Below are 20347 nucleotides of genomic sequence, written 5' to 3'. Positions count from 1 at the left end.
CATGTAAAAGTACGTGATACATTAGAACGTGTACTCTCCTTTCAACAAAATTATTTACACAGAAAACAGCACTACAACATGACAGACTGACTGCCCACATTCCTATGTAACAACTATAATGATGCAAAAAATTTAAATTGTCCATAACTTAAAAACCAATAACATTAAATCACACGAAGTAGACGAAATGAGCAGAAAAGCAAAAAAAAAATAAATAACAGCATACATTCATATAATGGAACATTATTTTTTTTTCTCTAGCAGAACTAACTTCCTCATACCCGTAACTGGCAACAAACCAGGCAACTTGGAAAAGCTCTTTCGTTTGTTGCCAACAAACATATATTTCTGTAAAAAACTAATAGTATAAAAAAAATAAAACTGGTAAACAAATTTACTTTAAATGGCAATACATAAATCATATAAAAGAATGGAATGGAAGTTTGTCCGTATGTCTGTCCATCTGTTTGACTGTGTGTAATAACTACAAGCGTCCACTACACTTTTCAACAACATGCCAAACAGTGAAAAATAACAAATATTTAACATCAGCAGCCACAGTCTCACAGAAACCCCAGGACAAAACACACTTTAGTACCCTGGAAAGATGGTTGGTCACCACACATCCATTATGAATAAAGTGCTGTAGAAACCACACAAATAACTCACTCTTTGTACCAAGTAACAGAAACAAATGCTTTGTCTGGCAACCATCATAATGCCACATGGTTGCAACTAAACAAATCGCGCCTATAATTACTCAATTACAAACACATCTCTTGCTCCTACTCTCTAGTTCTATTTTAAATGTCCATGTAAGGAGTTAAAGATGATTGTCTGTCTGCTCATCAAGGTGGACTTTATGTTTAGCTCAAAGCAGTTCGTTACAATGTAACAAAGGGTATGTCCTGGGGGCAAAATAACTAACTGCCTTTAATTTAGATTTATGATTAAACAATTTATATTTAAGGCTTTATAATTGATCAATTTTTATTTATTTAAAAAAATACTAAACTCTTGTATTTATTTTTCATTTAAAATTCATCTACCTTTTCGCAGCAACTATGAGAGTCCCTATCGTTCAACGTATAGTATACCAACTAGTCTTGGCATTAATCCCTATCATCAGCAGTCACAACATACAACAATGCCGCATAGTCAAAGTAATTACAACAATACCAATGGTGGTGGCAGTCATATACAGACACCTGATTCCCCCCGAAGTACACGTAGCGCACCATGGCCGAGGTCACAGCAACGCTCTCTGTTTGGCAATAAACCGTCCAGTCCACGATCAGTACGTTCGGCCAGCACAACAGGTGGCGGTGGTGGTGGTAACGGTGTTGATGGCAGAGGCGGCAGCAGTAATAATCATCATCACCATCATCATTCTCAGCATACACACAATACGCATTCGCGTTCATCACAGCGTGATCACGTATCGACATCCAATGGCACCACGAACAGTCAACAACACCAGCAACGTTACCGATCTAGTTCGGTGGAGAGTCATTCCTCAAATGATTCACGTTCCACACGCAGGTAATTGAATTTGTCGGTATGATGATCAACATTAAGAATTTTGAGTTGTGTTGTAATTTTTGTTTTTTGAAGGTTACACAAATCTTTTGTATATATTTTGCAGGGATGTGAAAGTTTTTGGCACATAGACATTGCACATCTTGGAAAGACATCTTAAAGAATCCTGTTGCTATTACTGCTGTGTCAAAGATAATGGTGTAAAGTGAAAACAACATTTTTCCTTTCTCTTTGGAATGTTAGGAGTTTTTTGTTCTCGAATTCTTGCTTAGGAAAAGTTTCTTCTGAAATCATTACTTAAAGCCAAATAGAAGGACCACATAGGGATGTTTCCATAAAACCAATTAATGTTTTGGTAACAGCCCTACATTTTCTCCAAAAAAAAACTTTCGATAGTATTTTGAATGAGAATGAGACAATTGACATAACAATTGATTTAAGTGAAGTTTTCTTGTTAGTCCCTTAAGAATATAACCATCATCTTTCCGATGTCTGCAGCACCTTTATCATTATCAATTCTAAATTAATCTCTGACATCATATATTAAGTGCAAAGCCAGACAAATATTTCATAGGTAGAAAACATTGTAAAGTACATGTTCTCATTGATAGACTTTTAGAACTAGATCTCTATATAAAGCGGAACACCAGTAAATTTCTGCTAAGATAATTTATTCTACCAAATCTATTGAAGTGCACCAAATAATGGACAACTCCGTTTACAATATGTCTATAACAGGCCCAGCGAGACAAAAAAACTGGTTGCAGACAATTGAAAACACAGTTTTCAACATGTTGTCTACAAAACCAAATAGTTATTGAGTTAAAAGATTTATTACACTTTGTAAAATATAAAACAAAAATCAAAGCCACGTTATATGATTACCTAGAAGTAGCAATTTTTCAATCAATAAAGCATCTCAGACAAGCACAATTGATAGCTGGTAATTTTTCAACAGAGACAGACAGAAAAAAAAACTTTATTGATTTTCTAGCATTTCAAATTAATAAGCATCATTATAATGCTGTGTTTCTTTGCTCCACAACAGGCATAAACATCGTCATCGCCGTACTTCAGATAATGAGAGCGAATTATCACGTGGTTCGGGACGATCGGCACGTTCACATCATCGCAAACATCGACGTTCACGTCATCGACGTGATTCAGCTGGTTCGGAACATGATAGTACACGTGGTCGCAGCTATTCGGGACATCGTTCATCAACGGCACGTAGTGCCAGTGCGGTGGGTTCACATTCGGAATTAATTGATTCCAGTCTGCAGTGGCGTGAAGCTCAGCGAAGGCAACAAGAAGCAAGTTTGGGTCAGAGTTCAGTGCAGCAAGCATCTGTTTCAAAGAGCAGCATGGTGGCACGTAGTTTGCATAGCAACGATTCGCACTCTGATACACATTCGCATCACAAATCAAGAAGGCACAAAAAGAATAAGTAAATTATTTATTGTTTATGAAAATAGAAATACAAACGAAGTATTTTATTAATTTTATGATTTGCTTATTACAGATCACCCTCCGATCGCAATCGCTTATGGAATAGTGAATTGGCTAAACATTTACAATTTGGTTTGGTAGACACGGCTGGCATGACGGAAGATCAATTACGTGAAATCCCTTATACCGTCGTGGAAACCAACTCAAAACGTTCCAATTCGAATATACGCATACACAAGAGCAATAGCAAAAATAGTGTTGGCGGCAAAAGTACCGGCTCCGGTAATACCCTGACCAATGGTAGTGGTTCTATCAGTGGTCATGGTAAAAATCGTGTCGATCGCATTAGAGGGTAAGTAATTTGCGATAGCCGCTCTTAAAGCATTAAACACTAAAAAAAAACGAAACAAAACAAGCAATTGCTATTGTTACTTACATATATGTATCTATAAATATATTTGCCACTCACTAGCTTATGTTACCAAAATTCTAATCCCAATGATAGTAATGGTGCCAAAAATGGTTCAATACGCTCAGCTAGTACAGTTTCGTCGAGGGAATGTGATCGTAATAGTGGTTTGGTGCGGTAAGTTGTATTTTGGGTTTCTAATGGTAATTAGGTTGATTAAATGGTTTCTTTTAAGTAAATCCTTGTTGGTGTTGTATTTAGATTTAACCTTTAAATTGTCTTTATTAAAACCTCTAACACTTTTTGTGTACAGCATGATGTCCAGTATGAGTATGGGTGATTTTATATCTCCTACCGGTTCAAATCTAAGTCCTATGGAAAATTCCACTTTAAGAGTATCACATGAGCATACCGACTCTGGCTTGGGAGCCGATCAAGATTATGCCTATTCCTCTGAACGGTAAGTACAGCAATTATTTGAATCCCAAACGATAATATTGCCAATCATTAACTAATACTAATGAACACTTTCCTGCCTCACTTTCTATTTTCATGCAACATACCTCCTACACACAACAATTTCTACCAACAAAACTCCCCTTAATGTAGATCCAGTGACAGTACACGGTATGGCACTAACAAATCTTCAGGTGCTTCTAGTGGTAGTCATCGTAAATCCTCAATTACCCATAATAATATTATGAATGGGGTAGGTGGCGGCGGCAATGTAGTTGGAGTGGGAGTTGGTAATACCTCGGCTTACAATAGCCTAATGCAACAGACTGTGAGTAATCAAAATAAACAACAACACCAAATACATCATCATAATCATCAGCAACAGCATCATCATCATCATAATAATCTTCATCATCCTCAACAGCATTCATTTCATGGCCAACGACGTCATGATAGTAGTACTAGTACTAACTCCTCCTCACAGCCAAAGCAAAATTATAAATACTCTACTAACCTGCTACAGCAACAACATTCCCATCTAAACAACATACACAATCAACATCATTACCATCACAACAACAACAATAATAATCAGAATCATAATCATCATCACCATCAGCTGCAGCAGCAAACTTTATCGTCATCATCTTCCCAGCCTTCCTCATGTGCCGCAGCAGTTAACAATCACACAATTACGGTATTGAATCTCATTTTATACTCTCTAATATTTTTTAACAACACAATAAAATAATAACACTAAACACGAAATAATTATAAGTACACTCCACTGTAGTTAGTTGAAAATGTGGGAAAGTTGGAATTTCATGTTTGAAAATATATCATTAAATAGTGTTTTACAGAGGATGTTCACAAATTGCTATATAGAAAATGTATACCAAATGAGAGAATTTGGTTCAAAGGACCATATTTGAAAATTACAAACTCATACTTAAGTCATATTACAATTTGAGTTTTTCTTTTCCCGCACTTTTTCATTTGCCGGGAAATCGGTATTAATTTTGAAATTTCCCGGGATCACGGGAATTCATGGCTAGAACAAATTAGTCAATTTTAAGAATGAAGACTTCGTTAAAAATCTAATAAATGTCTTTGGTTTTAAAAGGTAATTGGATTCAAATAAAAAATTTATATAAAGTGATAAGCTGACTCGATTTCTAATTTTGGTTATATACAAATCTGTCACCATTTTCCATTTGAATCGGAATGGTTTCAATTTCCATTAGATTCCAATTAATTTTGTTAATTCGCTAAAATTTAATATTTTATTTTTTTTAATTTTGAATTGATTAAAATTTGATGAAAACCCATAATATCTTTATGAAAAATAAAAATACTAAACTAATTCCACTTTCGATAAGAATAGAATTCTGTAACAGCCCTGAAAATTCACGAGTTTTTGGAATAATTTGTGAATCGTCTGTATTTCTTTTGAGTCTTTAAGCGGCTTTTAGTCAAAGTCAAGTTAAAAAAACATCACATAAAACTAAGGAAAATAACTCCCGGGAATTTTCGCACAATTTCTCGGAATTTCGGGATTGAAAATTATGCGAAATTCCCGGGATTTCCCTTCCTGGGTGTTATTGATTTTGCCAAAAAAAAAATCAAAAATTTGAGTTACAAAACATTTATTTTGATAGATATCCAACTCGCATCCCACTAAGCGACCAAAAAGTTTATTAAGGAAAAGACCTAAATAGGGCCCATTTAGAAAAAAATCAAAAAAGTTTTGATGTTCAAAAAAAAATGTGAAAATTTTATTTGGAAAGATTGAATAAATAAATAGCTATCTAAACTGTTTTGGACACATTTTGCTAAGAACAATAGGTAATAAGTTACATGAATGAGAAAAAACACATCTTTGGCCAAAATGTAAAATTTTGACCCCCTCTAACTCAGAGAGTTCTTGACCAATCTTGTTGAAAATTGTGTCTGAATTACTATCCAATAGTAATCCAATTTCCAACTATGAAATTTCATCCTGATCGGAAGACATCGCTTTCAAAAATTGGTCCACTTGACATGAAATACCCCTAATTCTTAAAACATCTGTTCGAAGGATCATACTAAATGAAGCATATTTTTATTTTCCTATTACAGTTGTAAATTAGAACTTCAAATAAAAATATTTTTTAAGCAGAAGACAATTGCCAAGATTCAGAGGTTGGCGTGTCTTCTCATCAACGGGTTTTTTATAAAACTGACAAACTAGGTCAATACACCTTATATTTTTTACAAAATTCTCTGCAGTAAATACTGCACTTTGAAGGAGCCCTGCTGCGAATATACATTTATTCCATATTCTTTAATAAGTGGGAATATGCAGAGTCTGTTAACGGACAGGTAGGAGATTCAATGTAATCTTCAAATATAGGAAAATATTATCGCTATTTTGTCTTGAACACGAACGTAAATATGGAACAAATACAAAAATATCAGTGTCTGTTGGCACATAGCCCTCTTTTAGATATTTAACGTTTGGTATATAAATTAAAGCAAATGTTAAAGAAATACGAAGACAGATCGCTGACTTTTTTCTGGCCGATGAGCCTATGCTGAACTCAGGACCTTATTATAGTATAAATTGATGAACATGAATGTCAAAGCATGCTATATTCTTTTGTGTCTTCAAATTTTGAGAACTTTAGTTTTCAGGCAGAAGTTCAGATCCATATTAAAGATGAGCTTACATGCCAAAGTCTTCGGTATATGCGAATATTGCAGGATGAATATTTCAATGACATCATTAAATTTAGGAACATTTTAACGGATGCGAATAAATTTCAGGCTGGGCTAAAATGTCAAATATAAAAATATATGTGAATATCCAATATTAATGAAATAAGCTCGCCTCTAATCGTGTAATTACGGCACTGAAATTATCACTGTGAAATGCCATTCGAATGAAAACATTTTCCAGTTCAAATTTATTTGAACAATTATTATTTTCGAATCAAATGAATCTTCAGAAATAGTATTTTCCACTTTTACTTTTTCATGCTGAGTTTGCATGACAAGTGTTATACATTCTTTATTTTGTATAAAAATAGCTAAACCGGGCAGGTATTATTTGTGTTACAAAATATCCTTAAGGTGTCGCAGTATCGGGCGATATAGCATAGCTAAATGTTATTAGTCTAGAGGCCCTTGTTGAGTAAAGGAAACATAGTATTCTAGACGGTTGAATACTTACTCAATTGTAACTCTTTTTTCTTGTCAAATAAGAAATTAAAATAAATATGAAATAGTGCAAAATAAAGCACATTATAAACTGGTATTCATAGAATAGCATTCATGTAAAAGCCACTAAAGGCAAGCATTTAATTTACAAACAATTTTGTAAATTTTCATATTTCATTTCAATACCAACAAATGAAAAATTATAATTTCACATGAAATTTCTCCTCCACATTGAACACATCCAAGCAGCCATTGATATTAGCACAGCCTGTAGCACACGTATATTTACAAATTTCTACTTTAAATTTGGGCACCATAAATTAACAACATTTTTCTAATCTTATTTAAACATGATTAAGTATTTACTAACAACAATAATAATCATCCATAAATAAACATCCTCCACTACAGCCCATGCAGCAACAGCAGCATCATCCACAGCAACAACAACAACAGCAATTGCCACAACAATCGGCACAAATACAACAGCAACAACAGCTTTTGGATAAGGGTGCTGATAAATCAAAACCTAGTTATCGTTTATTAAATTACACAACATTTGAGAATAATCAATATAAATTTAGTTTAAACAATGTTTTCGGTACGAAAAGTGGCAATGCAACGCAACCACGTCCCTTGGCAGCTGGCGGGGGCAGCAATGGTAGTACAATTAATATTAGTAATAGTCATAATAATAGTGTTATTGGTGGTGGTGTCGGTAGTGGTAACTTTACTAATGCCCAAATGGATCATTTTCCAGAATGGCCAAATACCCCAGCTGCCCCTTACTATTATCAAGGACCCTCCACTGCGTCCATACAGGCCAAAAAACGGGATGCTAAATCGGATTTAGGTTTTCCCACTAGACGTCTATCGGGTCAGTGTATAACAAAGACCCAACTGTTGACGGGTGGTGGCCATTTGGCGCCTCTCAGTGGCATGGGTTATTCCATGTCCGGTTCACAATATCCGGGCTATGGCTCGCGTTTACATCCAGCCAAATCAGATTTATTTTTAGCGTATCCCACAACAAATGAGTATGAACCGCCCTTCATATACAATTATAAAATGCCACAAATGCCCGAATTTGTTAGATCCACTCAACAGCAACAAGCTCAGCAACTGCAACAACAACAACAGCCAACAGCTTATCATATTTCTGGTTCACAGACTGCTGATCCCTCCTTACCGCCAAATGTTTATAAAACTACTAACAGCACAACTCCTGCTGCATATGGTGGCGCCACTCCAGCCACCGATGTCATGTATTATCAATTCGATAATACGGCCTGTTCGTCTAAAGGCCCACAACCCATTGTTCAACAGCCAAAATCTCTATACAATGCTAAAGCAACTGCAGCAACAGGACCAGGACTAGCAACGACAGCCTCACCCCAACATGCCATGGGCCCTCTGGTCTTTTTACAGCATCAACAGAACGTTAATGGTACTATGGCAGCAAATATTCCGTCAAACGTTGCAACAACATCAAACAATTCTATGCAACAGACTGTGAGTACTAGTTGAAAAATCACAGATTATTAGAAAAACTGTTCACGAATGTTGCAGTATCAGTAAATATGTGTGTTGATTGTTTGTTTGTTTTGCTTGCAACTAAATGTTTCCGTTTTATTTATTTTTTTCCGTGTTGTTTTTATGTTTGACTTACATGTGTTTGTGGTAAATTATGATCGTTTTTAATACACTTGTTGTAAATGTTGTTGAATGTATCTACCATTTATGTTATTGGTTGCATTACGATACATATGTACATTTTTAGTTGGCATGTCTTTGTTGTGTTTTTATTTTTTGTTTTATTTAATTTAGTGTTTGAATTTATGTTTTATGTTTTTACCACATTTTAATTTAAGTTATTTAGCAAATTTAATTTTAAATGTGTGTAACCATGTATTTCCGTTTTATACTTTTGATATTTAAGTGAAATAATTTTCTGTTTATTTTTTTTTTATGGGAATATATTTTTTTCATAACATTTCAGCAAACACAATTAAATCACAATTTAATTAAAATTAGTTGCATGGTTTTCTATTTTTTTGCTATATTTTTAAAGTATTGTGATTTTGTAACTTTGTACGCATACAAACTTATTCAGTTGATTATTATTTTTATGCCCTTAAACACATAAGTTTGTCAGTCCGTTTATATTTTCTTCAATATTCATTTACGACCCCACTATGTATAAAAATATGTTGGATGCTTATATATAGGAATATAACGATGTCTGCCTCCCCGCATATCAGTTGAAAGCAGATATATGGCAAATCCTGCGTGACGAATGTTTCATTCGTACACGTTTTCATATTTAAAAATGAAAATTGTTTGGTTTTTCAAATAAGATACCTCCAACGTATACTATACGCTATAATGAGATTTAAGTGCAATTCCAAATGACATAAGATATTACATTTCAATTGCCATTTCTTGCGAATTAATTGATCGCAAAGTTTTGTGACGCACGTTACAAATTATGGAATTAATTTTAAAAGTTGATGTGTTTTTTTGTAATTTTATCGAATTTTGCATAATAAAGCACACAAAATCTTGTTCCTAAAAGTAAGATTAATGAAAGAGAATTCTAATATAACTTATTTGCATGAACAAACATTTGCCGTTTTCATAAAAAGCAGAGAACATTTTGTAACGCACGTTACGTGACGCTCGTTACATTTTTTCCAGTACCTTGAAAATGATCACATTTTCCGTGAGAAGTTGTGAAAAATTCCGTTCAAAGTGAAACTACTCAAAATTAATTTGTATTTAAATCGAATGGTCAAAAATATAGCTGTGAATCGAATCATCTTGTTAACACTTAAGTAATGATAAGAACACATTAAAAAATTACAATTGTTTTGTATAATATTAATATATCTGAGCTAGAGTTGGATTTGGTAAAATGATTTTGCTAATTGAGGATGACATTTATAATAATTACATTGAAATAGACGAAGGCCATGATCTTAAAATATATATAAGTGATGTTAATAACCGCGTACGTAAGAGTTGCAAAATATTTAATAAATCTAATGATAAATACAAAATATTGGAAACTAACGCTTTATTGCAAGAAAAACATATAGTTCATCTAACATGGTAATAAACTTTATGCGTATTTATAAATCATCTGTCTGACTTCAAATTAGCCAAGTTCACTAACAATGATATCAAACTTTGGACAGATTTGATTAACCAAAGATTCGGCAACGTTGATAGAGCTAGAGGGTATAATAAAATTTGTTATAAATAATTAAGAAAAAGTGAATAATTCATTTACTAAAGAATTAGTTACTCATTTTAAAATCCAAAATAATATATATTATATTTGAATTCAGGATTATGTCCAACTATCTCAAATTTTTTTAAAGCATAGCTCCAAAACGGAAACTAATGAGTTTGTTAGACAATTGTTTTGTAGATTGTTCGTGAGGGAATCTCAACCGAATATTTCTGATGAACATTTTATGATGGCTTTTGTTTTCGAATGTTTTTTAACGTTATTTTCTGTTTTTTTTTATTAACAATAAAATATTAAAAAACATAAACCAAAATTTCATTCTTTACTTTAAAAAAAAACATTTGTTAAATTATTCGAATAATTCGATTAAGTATTCGAACAAGAGAAAAAACGAATAATTTGAATTGACACATCAAAACGAAAATGAACCAATTCATTTAATTGTGAATGAATTAGAAAAGAATCCATCGATTTTTATGATCGATATCTCATTTTTTTCCTATTGCATGTGGCTTTGCGATAAAGCAATAAATCTGAACAATTTCTGCTTTTTGCGATTTTTCATGATTTTTTTAAAACAAAAAAAAAATATTTTTTTTGCTTCAATTTGTTATTATAACTCCGAAACAATTGAGCCGATTGAAACGCAATATACATATATATAAAAATTTATACATAGCATGGGGAAAATGTTTTCAAAATTCAATCAATCGAAAGAAGAACATTAACTACTCAATTTTATGTATATCAAACAAAAAACTAAAATTTTGTGAAAATGAGTGAACTCACTTAATTGTGAATCTCATTTTGTTGTTATTATATGTCGCTTTAAAAGCAATAAAGCAATAAACCTGAACAATTTCTGCCGTTTTTAATTTTTCTTGAGTTTTTTTAAAACAAAATAATTTGCTATTCTCACGTAAAAAATATATTTTTTGCTTCAATTTGTTATTATAACTCCGAAACTACTGAGCCGATTAAAACGCTATATATAAACTGACTAAAAGCTATGTAAATTTAAACGTTTCTATGTTTATTTTTGACTAACCCTTTTTGAGTTATCATTAATTATGTGGAGAAACGACTAAAAAAATTCACAATTTTACTTAAAACCATGGACCATATTTGTACTACTGGAACCACAATGCCTCGGTATGTAATAGTCGCTGAAAAGTATGTTATTCGGTTATTACAAGTCATTACCAAGTGTTTGCTGTATTGTGTTTTCATAAATTTCTAAAACAGAACAAATTCTAATTATCTTTAATCATAAGCTCATTTTAAACAAGAAAGTGTTTGTTCACTGATTGTCTTAATTTGCTTGTGCTCCATGCACTACTTTTTTATAACTTTTCTTGCCAACAATTGCAAACTTCAAGCATTTAACAGTCATTGGAGCAATATGAAGAAATACTAGGGTATTCAAATTATTTGATTTTTCTCTTGTTCAAATAAACCGATTAACTTGTTCGAGTAATTCGATCACACGTTTAAAATTAATCGACTTATTCGAATAATTTAATAATTTTTACAAAAGTAAAGAATGAAGTTTTATGCAGGTTTTATAATATTTTATTTTTCAAGTATTGATAATGTTAAAAAACATTCAAAAACAAAGTTCATCAGAAATATTCTGATACGATTCCCTCCCGAAAAATCAACAAACTCTTTAGTTTCCGTTTTGGAGTTATGCTTTAAAAAATTTGAGCTAGTTGGACATGATCCTGAATTCAAGTACAATATAAACGTATTTAATTCGGCTTTTAAAATGAGTAACTAATTTTTTAGTAAATGAATTATTCTCTTTTTCTAAATTATTTATAACAAATTGTATTATACCTCAACCTCTATCAACGTTGCCGAATCGTTGCTTAATCAAGTGGTCTTAGGGAATTACACAAATCTGTTCAAAGTTTGATATCATTGTAATTTAACGTGGCTAATTTGAATGATTGACGCATTTACAAATACGCAAAAAGTTTATTACCATGTTAAACAAAGATGTCCAACGGTGATCCTCTTTAAACATCGCGTTGTTTAATATCACGCATAAGACGAACTCCATATTTTTTTTTGTAACAAAACGTAAGTTGCAATATTTTGTATTTATCATTAGATTTATTAAATATTTTTCACCACTTACTTACGCGGTTAATAACATCACTTATATATATGGGGGATTTCATGTCAAGTGAACCAACTTTTGAAATCGATGTCTTCCGATCGGGATGAAATTTGCACCAAGGTTAGCTCTATTGGATAGTAACTCAGACACAATTTTTCAACAACATCGGTCGAGAACTCTCTGAGTTATAGGGGGTAAAATTTTGACAATTTGGTCAAACAGGGGTTTTTTCTTATCCATGTAACTTATTACCTATTGTTCTTAGCAAAATGTGTTCCAAATAGTATAGATAGCTATTTCTTCGATCTTTCGAAAAAAAATATTTAAAAAAAAAAATAAAAAATTTTTAATATTTTTTTTCCGAAATCAAAAACTTTTTTGACTTTTTTTTAAAATACGCTATTTTTTTTTATTTTTTTTTTTTTCTTAAAATAAAGTTTAGATATTTTCCTTGAACACCTACTTGGTCGCTTAGTGGGATGCGAGTGGGATATCTATCAAAATAAATATTTTGTAACTCAAAACATAAAATTTTTGACTTTTTTTGCAAAATCAAAAACTTTGTTGACTTTTTTTTTCAAAATGGACCCTTTTTTAATCTTTTTTTTTAGGTCAAACAAAAGCTTAGATATTATCCTTGAAGACCCTTTTGGTCGCTTAGTGGGATGCGAGTGGGATATCTATCAAAATAAATATTTTTTAACTCAAGACTTACAATTTTTGACTTTTTTTTTTGCAAATACGATTTTTTTTCCAAATGGGCCCTTTTTTAAAATTTTTTTTTGTAGTCAAAAGAAAGCTTAGGTCCATTCCTTTAAGATATTTTTAGTCCCTTAGTGGGATGCGAGTAGGATATCTATCAAAATAAATATTTTGTAACGCAAGACATACAATTTTTTAATTTTTTTTTGCAAAATCAAAATTTTTTTCCAATATGGGCCCTTTTTTAATTTTTTTTTTTGCTCAAAAGAAAGCCTAGGTCCATTCCTTTAAGATATTTTTAGTCCCTTAGTGGGATGCGAGTGGGATATCTATCAAAATAAATGTTTTAACACAAAAATTGTATGTCTTGAGTTACAAAACATTTATTTTGATATATATCCCACTCGCATCCCACTAAGCGATCAAAACCATCTTAAAGGAATAGGCCTAAGCTTTCTTTATAGCAAAAAAAAAATTACAAAAAGGGCCCATTTTAAAAAAAAAGTCAAAAAAGTTTTTGATTTTGCCAAAAAATCAAAAATTGTATATCTTGAGTTACAAAATATTTATTTTGATAGATATCCCACTCGTATCCCACTAAGGGACCTAAAATATCTTAAAGGAATGGACCTAAGCTTTCTTTTGACTAAAAAAAAATTTTTAAAAAAGGGCCCATTTTGAAAAAAAATTCGAATTTGCAAAAAAAAAGTCAATAATTGAATGTCTTGAGTTACAACATTTTTATTTTAATAGATATCCTACTCACATCTTCCTAAGTGACAAAATAGGTCTTAAAGGAAAAGACCTAAGCTTTCTTTTGAGCAAAAAAAATTTTTAAAAAAAAGTCCCATATTGGAAAAAAATTTCGATTTTGCAAAAAAAAATTAAAAAATTGTATGTCTTGCGTTACAAAATATTTATTTTGATAGATATCCCACTCGCATCCCACTAAGGGACTAAAAATATCTTAAAGGAATGGACCTAGGCTTTCTTTTGAGCAAAAAAAAAAATTAAAAAAGGGCCCATATTGGAAAAAAATTTTGATTTTGCAAAAAAAAATTAAAAAATTGTATGTCTTGCGTTACAAAATATTTATTTTGATAGATATCCTACTCGCATCCCACTAAGGGACTAAAAATATCTTAAAGGAATGGACCTAAGCTTTCTTTTGACTACAAAAAAAAATTTTAAAAAAGGGCCCATTTGGAAAAAAAATCGTATTTGCAAAAAAAAAGTCAAAAATTGTAAGTCTTGAGTTAAAAAATATTTATTTTGATAGATATCCCACTCGCATCCCACTAAGCGACCAAAAGGGTCTTCAAGGATAATATCTAAGCTTTTGTTTGACCTAAAAAAAAAGATTAAAAAAGGGTCCATTTTGAAAAAAAAAGTCAACAAAGTTTTTGATTTTGCAAAAAAAGTCAAAAATTTTATGTTTTGAGTTACAAAATATTTATTTTGATAGATATCCCACTCGCATCCCACTAAGCGACCAAGTAGGTGTTCAAGGAAAATATCTAAACTTTATTTTAAGAAAAAAAAAAAATAAAAAAAAATAGCGTATTTTAAAAAAAAGTCAAAAAAGTTTTTGATTTCGGAAAAAAAATATTAAAAATTTTTTATTTTTTTTTTTAAATATTTTTTTTTCGAAAGATCGAAGAAATAGCTATCTATACTATTTGGAACACATTTTGCTAAGAACAATAGGTAATAAGTTACATGGATAAGAAAAAACCCCTGTTTGACCAAATTGTCAAAATTTTACCCCCTATAACTCAGAGAGTTCTCGACCGATGTTGTTGAAAAATTGTGTCTGAGTTACTATCCAATAGAGCTAACCTTGGTGCAAATTTCATCCCGATCGGAAGACATCGATTTCAAAAGTTGGTTCACTTGACATGAAATCCCCCATATATATATTTTAAGATCATGACCTTCGTCTATTCCAACATAATCATTTTAAATGTCATCCTAAATATCACTTTAGACGACCGTTTCAAAACCACATTCGTCATAATTTGTAACACCACTTTAATCTAATTTAATATTTTGATTATTATTTGCAATTCTGCTAATATTTCGCCAGCATATGCTCATGTTTAGACGCTTTTGAAATCAATTCTAAAATCATTCACCCTTGAATTTACTAAATAACTAAATAACCTTTATTTTCATTGGTTCAAGTCCTAAATTAAAGATTTTGAAAGACTTGTTTTTAGAATTGTAACTTCTTGCAGTAATATTTATATATTTATAGAAGGAACTATAGGACCACTCATCTACAGTGATCGTAAGACTCTTTAGTTATTTGCCGAATTTCAGAAACAATACAATTTTTGTAAGTCATTCATTATTATACCCTACACCACCATAGTGGGGAGGGTGTTATGTGTTTGTGCAGATGTTTGTAACGCCCAAAAATATTTGTCTAACACCCACCTTAAAGTATACCGATCGACTTAGAATCACGGACGGACGATGTCCGTCCGTTTGGTTGGCTGGCTGGCGGTCCATGTAAACCTTGTGCGCAGAGTACAGGTCGCAACATTGAAGATATTTCGATCAAATTTAGTACATATTACTTTTTCGGCCCAAGGACCAAGCCTATTGAAAATGGCTGAAATCGGTCCATTATTTCACCTAGCCCCCATACAAATGTGCTTCCGAAATTGGACTTTATCAGTCATAATTGTTTAATTTATAAATGTATCTCCACAAATTGCGCTCCAAATAAGTTTTATATATACAAAATGCATGTCACCAAATTTTGTTACGATCGGTCCATAATTGGTCATAGCTCCCATATAGACCCGCTTCCGAAAATCATGTTAACGTGCATAAATCGCTTAGAAATGTTGGTATACACACTAAATTCAACATAGTTAACTTTAATATAGACGTAAATCACACGACCTAATTTCATGGTGATCGGTTCATAATTGGTCATAGCCCACATATAAGGCCCACTTCCGAAAATCACTCAAAAATATAAATTATTGAAATTTTAAAAGAAAAATGTTTTTGCTCTTTTACTTAGTGTAGGGTATTATATGGTCGGGCTTGACCGAACATACTTTCTTACTTGTTTTTATATAAACTATGTAAAAAAAATACAAATTAAATTTTAAAAATTAAATATATATGAAAAATTTTTACTCAAAAAAGCTGAACTTTAAAGGCGCATAACTTTAAAATACGAGCTAACTTTTTAAAACCCTTTGGGGGTTTTGGTCTACTGATGTTCTACTATCACTTCCCGTTGGTATCATTCGGGAAAGATTTAATGACCCGAAATTTGATGCACAGTGTTATTTAAATTTGTAATTATGAAAAATTTTAAGCAATTTAATAAATTGCTTAAAAAATCGATTATTCAATATAAAATTTTTCGAATAATTCATCATTCGAAAATGGTAATTTTTAAATTATTCGAATAATTATTCGCAAGAAGTTGTTCGATTGATCGAACGATCATTGCCTGAATGAATGCCCTACTAAATACACTGCTCCACAAAAAACTAAACTATTATTGTCTTGTTAAGATAATTTGTTTTGTCTGACTTTTTGTCTGATACATATTTCTTCATGGACTTTAATGCATGTTTATTGACTTGTCTTGTCTTTCAGTTTTTTTTTTTGCCTTGTTTTGTGTTGTATGTATTTAATATTTGTAACAATAAGTATTATTTTTATTATTGCCATGGATTTTGACCAAAGTATCTAGAAGTTTAAGATTTCTTTTTTGGTTTTCCTTTAAGTATGATTTTTTTTCATATATTTCTTGAGCTGAATTTCTGTGATTTGCACGTTTTATTGTGTGGAAATAAATAAATAAATTTTTAGTTGTTTTGCTTATTTTTTGTTCTGTTGTTTCTATTTGTTAATGATTATTTATGTTTATTACTATTATTATGCCATTTTTTTTTTGGATTTTGCTCAATTTATATTACAGAAAATAACTGATACAATTTTAGCACAAATTTTTGCTTTACAAGGGTAATTTGTTTGAAATATGATGACTTAAGCTATTTTTATTTGTATGTTTTTTAAGCATAATAATATGATGGATGTGATATATGATACAATAATGAGGATATTTCAGTTTGGTCTTTATTAGTCTTATTTGTATTTTGTTTTTTTTTTTTTTTTGAGTTTGTAATTTATTGTCATGTATTAATGCAGGAAATAAATTGGCGGTAATTGACCTACATTTACAAGGAAAATATGATGATAAAATTAACTGGGATTTTAATGAGTTGCAAATGTTAAAATGTTTCTTTAGTATTGTTTTCCCTCGAAACAAACATATATATGACCTTTGATCTTTAATATATCGAGTGTGTGGACTTGTTAGGATATTGAGGCAAAGATTTTGGGTTATTTATAAATTTAATTGTTCTAACCAAATTCTTTTATAACTTTTGAATGAGTTCAGTTCAGACTGTTTACTCTTTAAGCAATTTTGTGTATCTTTAAAGTAATTCTTAAAAAAACTATTCCTCTGTTTTTCTACAAAACAAAAAAGTTGAACAATTTCTGCTTGTAGTTATATACAGAAATTATAAAAGCTCTTCTCTTCATTGCTGTTTGTTGTTTTTGTTTTTGTCATAATTTGTTTACTTTCAGCCATTAACAATCTAATTTAGTAGTTTGAATTCTTTATTTTCTTGATAATTTTTTTCATTCTGTTATCCTCCTACTTTTTGCCTTGAATCAATGAACCTTCATTTCTGCTGTTTTCTATATGCCTCAATTGGTATTCCAAATTCTCTCTAGTTACTGGGTTACCCAAACAAAGAACAAAAATAAAAATAGGGGGACTAGAAGCAAAAAAAAATAAAAAAATACAGAAAAGAACATTAAATAATATTTTGTTACAATTTATTTTTATGGCAATATTATGCCAATGATTTGTAAGCACTTTAGATATGAAAACCATAAAGAAAACATTAAATATTCTATTTCCCAACATTGTTTGTTCTGTAGACGTCATTTGGTGTTGCGTTGCGGAATTAAACAGGAAAATAGTCAAGGAAAAATAAAGTGAAATTGAAATATTAATAGAAAATATTAGTAAGAGTTTAAAAATGATTTAGTTTTAAAACTTTTTTTAAATTAATTGTTAGAAATTTAATGATTTGGTTTATTGTTCAATTTTATTTTTTTATTTTTAAAATTTTTTTTGTTTTGTGGAAAAACATAGGAATAGTTTTTTTTAAGAAGTTCACAAAATCGCTTAAAGAGTAAACAGTCTGAACTGTTCAAAAGTTATAAAATAATTTTATTAGAATAATTAAATTTGTAAATCATCCTAAATCTTTGCCTCAATGTCCTAACAAGTCCACACACTCGATATAATGAAGATCAAAGGTCATATGTTTGAGTTTCGAAAATAGATGTAATAAACAATGTCATTCTAATAAAGGAGAAATACAATATGATTTATAAATGTTACAGCTTTACGATACACACACTGAACAAGTTCATATCGTTTAATAAATAATGATCTACACAGAAAAAACTGTTTTGTCGTGACAACCGAATTTATTGTCAATCGAATGATTCGGTATTCATAACTGAACTTTTCTGTTGTGCCAGCAAAGTTTCAGATGGGGTGATCAATATTTGATTGTCTCAATCGTAATTTATATTTACCAACTGGCTTGCCGTAGCTACACATAGAAAACAAACTTGTTTGGAACCCGTTCTGATTATAAACCTTTTATAAATGTACAACTAATATTTGTTTGACATCCGTCACAAAATGATTAAAATAAAATTAGAAGAGGTTTTGATCGACTTAAGCTCATTATTTTCACAAGATGAAACATTATTTTTCTAGTTCATGCGCGGGAAGTTTTGCTTTACTCCTTTAATTTGAAAAAAAAAGTGTAGCTGAAGCACAACGATTGCTCATCGAAACTTATGGTGAATGTGTTGCATAGGTTTCAATGAAGACAAAGATCGCCCTGGCCAACCAAAAAAGTTTGAAGGCCAAGAATTTTATGGAGACATTATACCATGAAAATTGTTGTCAGACTCAACAAGAGCTTGCAAAGTCGTTGGGAGCTAATAAGCGTTCAAAATTAATTTCGATTAATTTCGAGATCTAGTTTACGACTGAATTGTTAATGTTACCTGTTGTCGTCTTGCCAGCCAAAAAGGCCTGTGTGTTTTCAAAAATTGTTGAAGAGAGTCAAAAAATAATTGATTATATTTGTAATAGAATAAATAATGAAGAAGCTAAATTAAAAACACTTTCAGATTGTCTGACTTCTGCAAAATGGGTTGATTCTTACATGTAGAACATTTCAGCACTTTGTCAATAGTACACAGTTGCTGGAATTATTTCTTACTCATGATGGCAGAGGATTGTATATATGTATATGTAAGTCATATGGGCAATTCCACGAGAATCGCTACCACGACTGAAAAAACAAAAACCCTTGAAACTTTTTTGAATAGAAGAAAATAATAAAATGTTACTATGTGAAAGTATATAGATCATATTACAACATTTTAAAGACAAAAATAATAGTTTAAATTGATTATATTTAATTTTTTAATGTTTTAGGTATGTTTTAGGCTAAAATTGCGGCGAAAACTAGGCTCCCAATTAGCTTGTAGTATAAAATGAATTTAACTCTGATTGTTTTTTTGCTATTGTCAAATTGTTTATTGAAACCGAATATATATTTTCTATTCATTATTTTAGTTTTTGTATACATACATACATATATATACAGAATATATGTATATTCTTTTATTATAAGAGAAAAATCTGTCACGTACGGTATGTCACGTACGATATTAAATTTTATTTATTATAAAATCATCAAAAGATTGTTTTTATTTAAATATGACGGATTGTAAAGGCAAAATATTTCGTTTAGTGTAAGAAATTAAAAGAAAACATAACGCCTCTCACGATTCGAATATTTTCGCATATTTCTACATGTACCTCAAAATGAGTTCCGTTTTATGTCACGTACGATATACCCTTATTTCGCTCAATATTTTGGACAACAATATATCGACTGAACTTTTTATTATTTTAAAATATAGTATCCTCTGAATGGAACATAAAGACCAAATTATTTTTCAGACACTCTTATTTTTGCAAAATCTATTCCACCCTATAGGCTTACAAATGTCACGTACGATGATATGGAATTGCCCATATGCTGAATATGTAGAATCTAGCAAAAAATTAATT

At 31.0% G+C, this 20347-nt stretch overlaps 1 protein-coding gene across 2 annotated transcripts in view; it reads left to right on the top strand.

Moving 5' to 3' along the window:
- LOC135963542 (band 4.1-like protein 4) overlaps positions 1-20347 on the top strand; it is a 131803-nt gene that overhangs the window by 74080 nt on the left and 37376 nt on the right. Inside the window, exons 9-14 of one of the 2 annotated variants that reach the window (XM_065515455.1) lie at positions 1060-1542; positions 2588-2986; positions 3062-3340; positions 3461-3574; positions 3711-3857; positions 4007-4181. In XM_065515455.1, the coding sequence (XP_065371527.1) occupies positions 1060-1542; positions 2588-2986; positions 3062-3340; positions 3461-3574; positions 3711-3857; positions 4007-4181 (1597 nt within the window). Of the gene's footprint in view, positions 1-1059; positions 1543-2587; positions 2987-3061; positions 3341-3460; positions 3575-3710; positions 3858-4006; positions 4614-20347 lie in introns of those variants that run through there. The other variant, XM_065515454.1, reaches the window with a different exon arrangement.

The sequence above is a fragment of the Calliphora vicina genome, chromosome 1 (genome assembly GCF_958450345.1).
Source record: "Calliphora vicina chromosome 1, idCalVici1.1, whole genome shotgun sequence".
NCBI classification, from domain to species: domain Eukaryota; kingdom Metazoa; phylum Arthropoda; class Insecta; order Diptera; family Calliphoridae; genus Calliphora; species Calliphora vicina.
The sequence above is the reverse complement of the archived record's forward strand: the minus strand, read 5'-3'. Positions and strand labels throughout refer to the sequence as shown.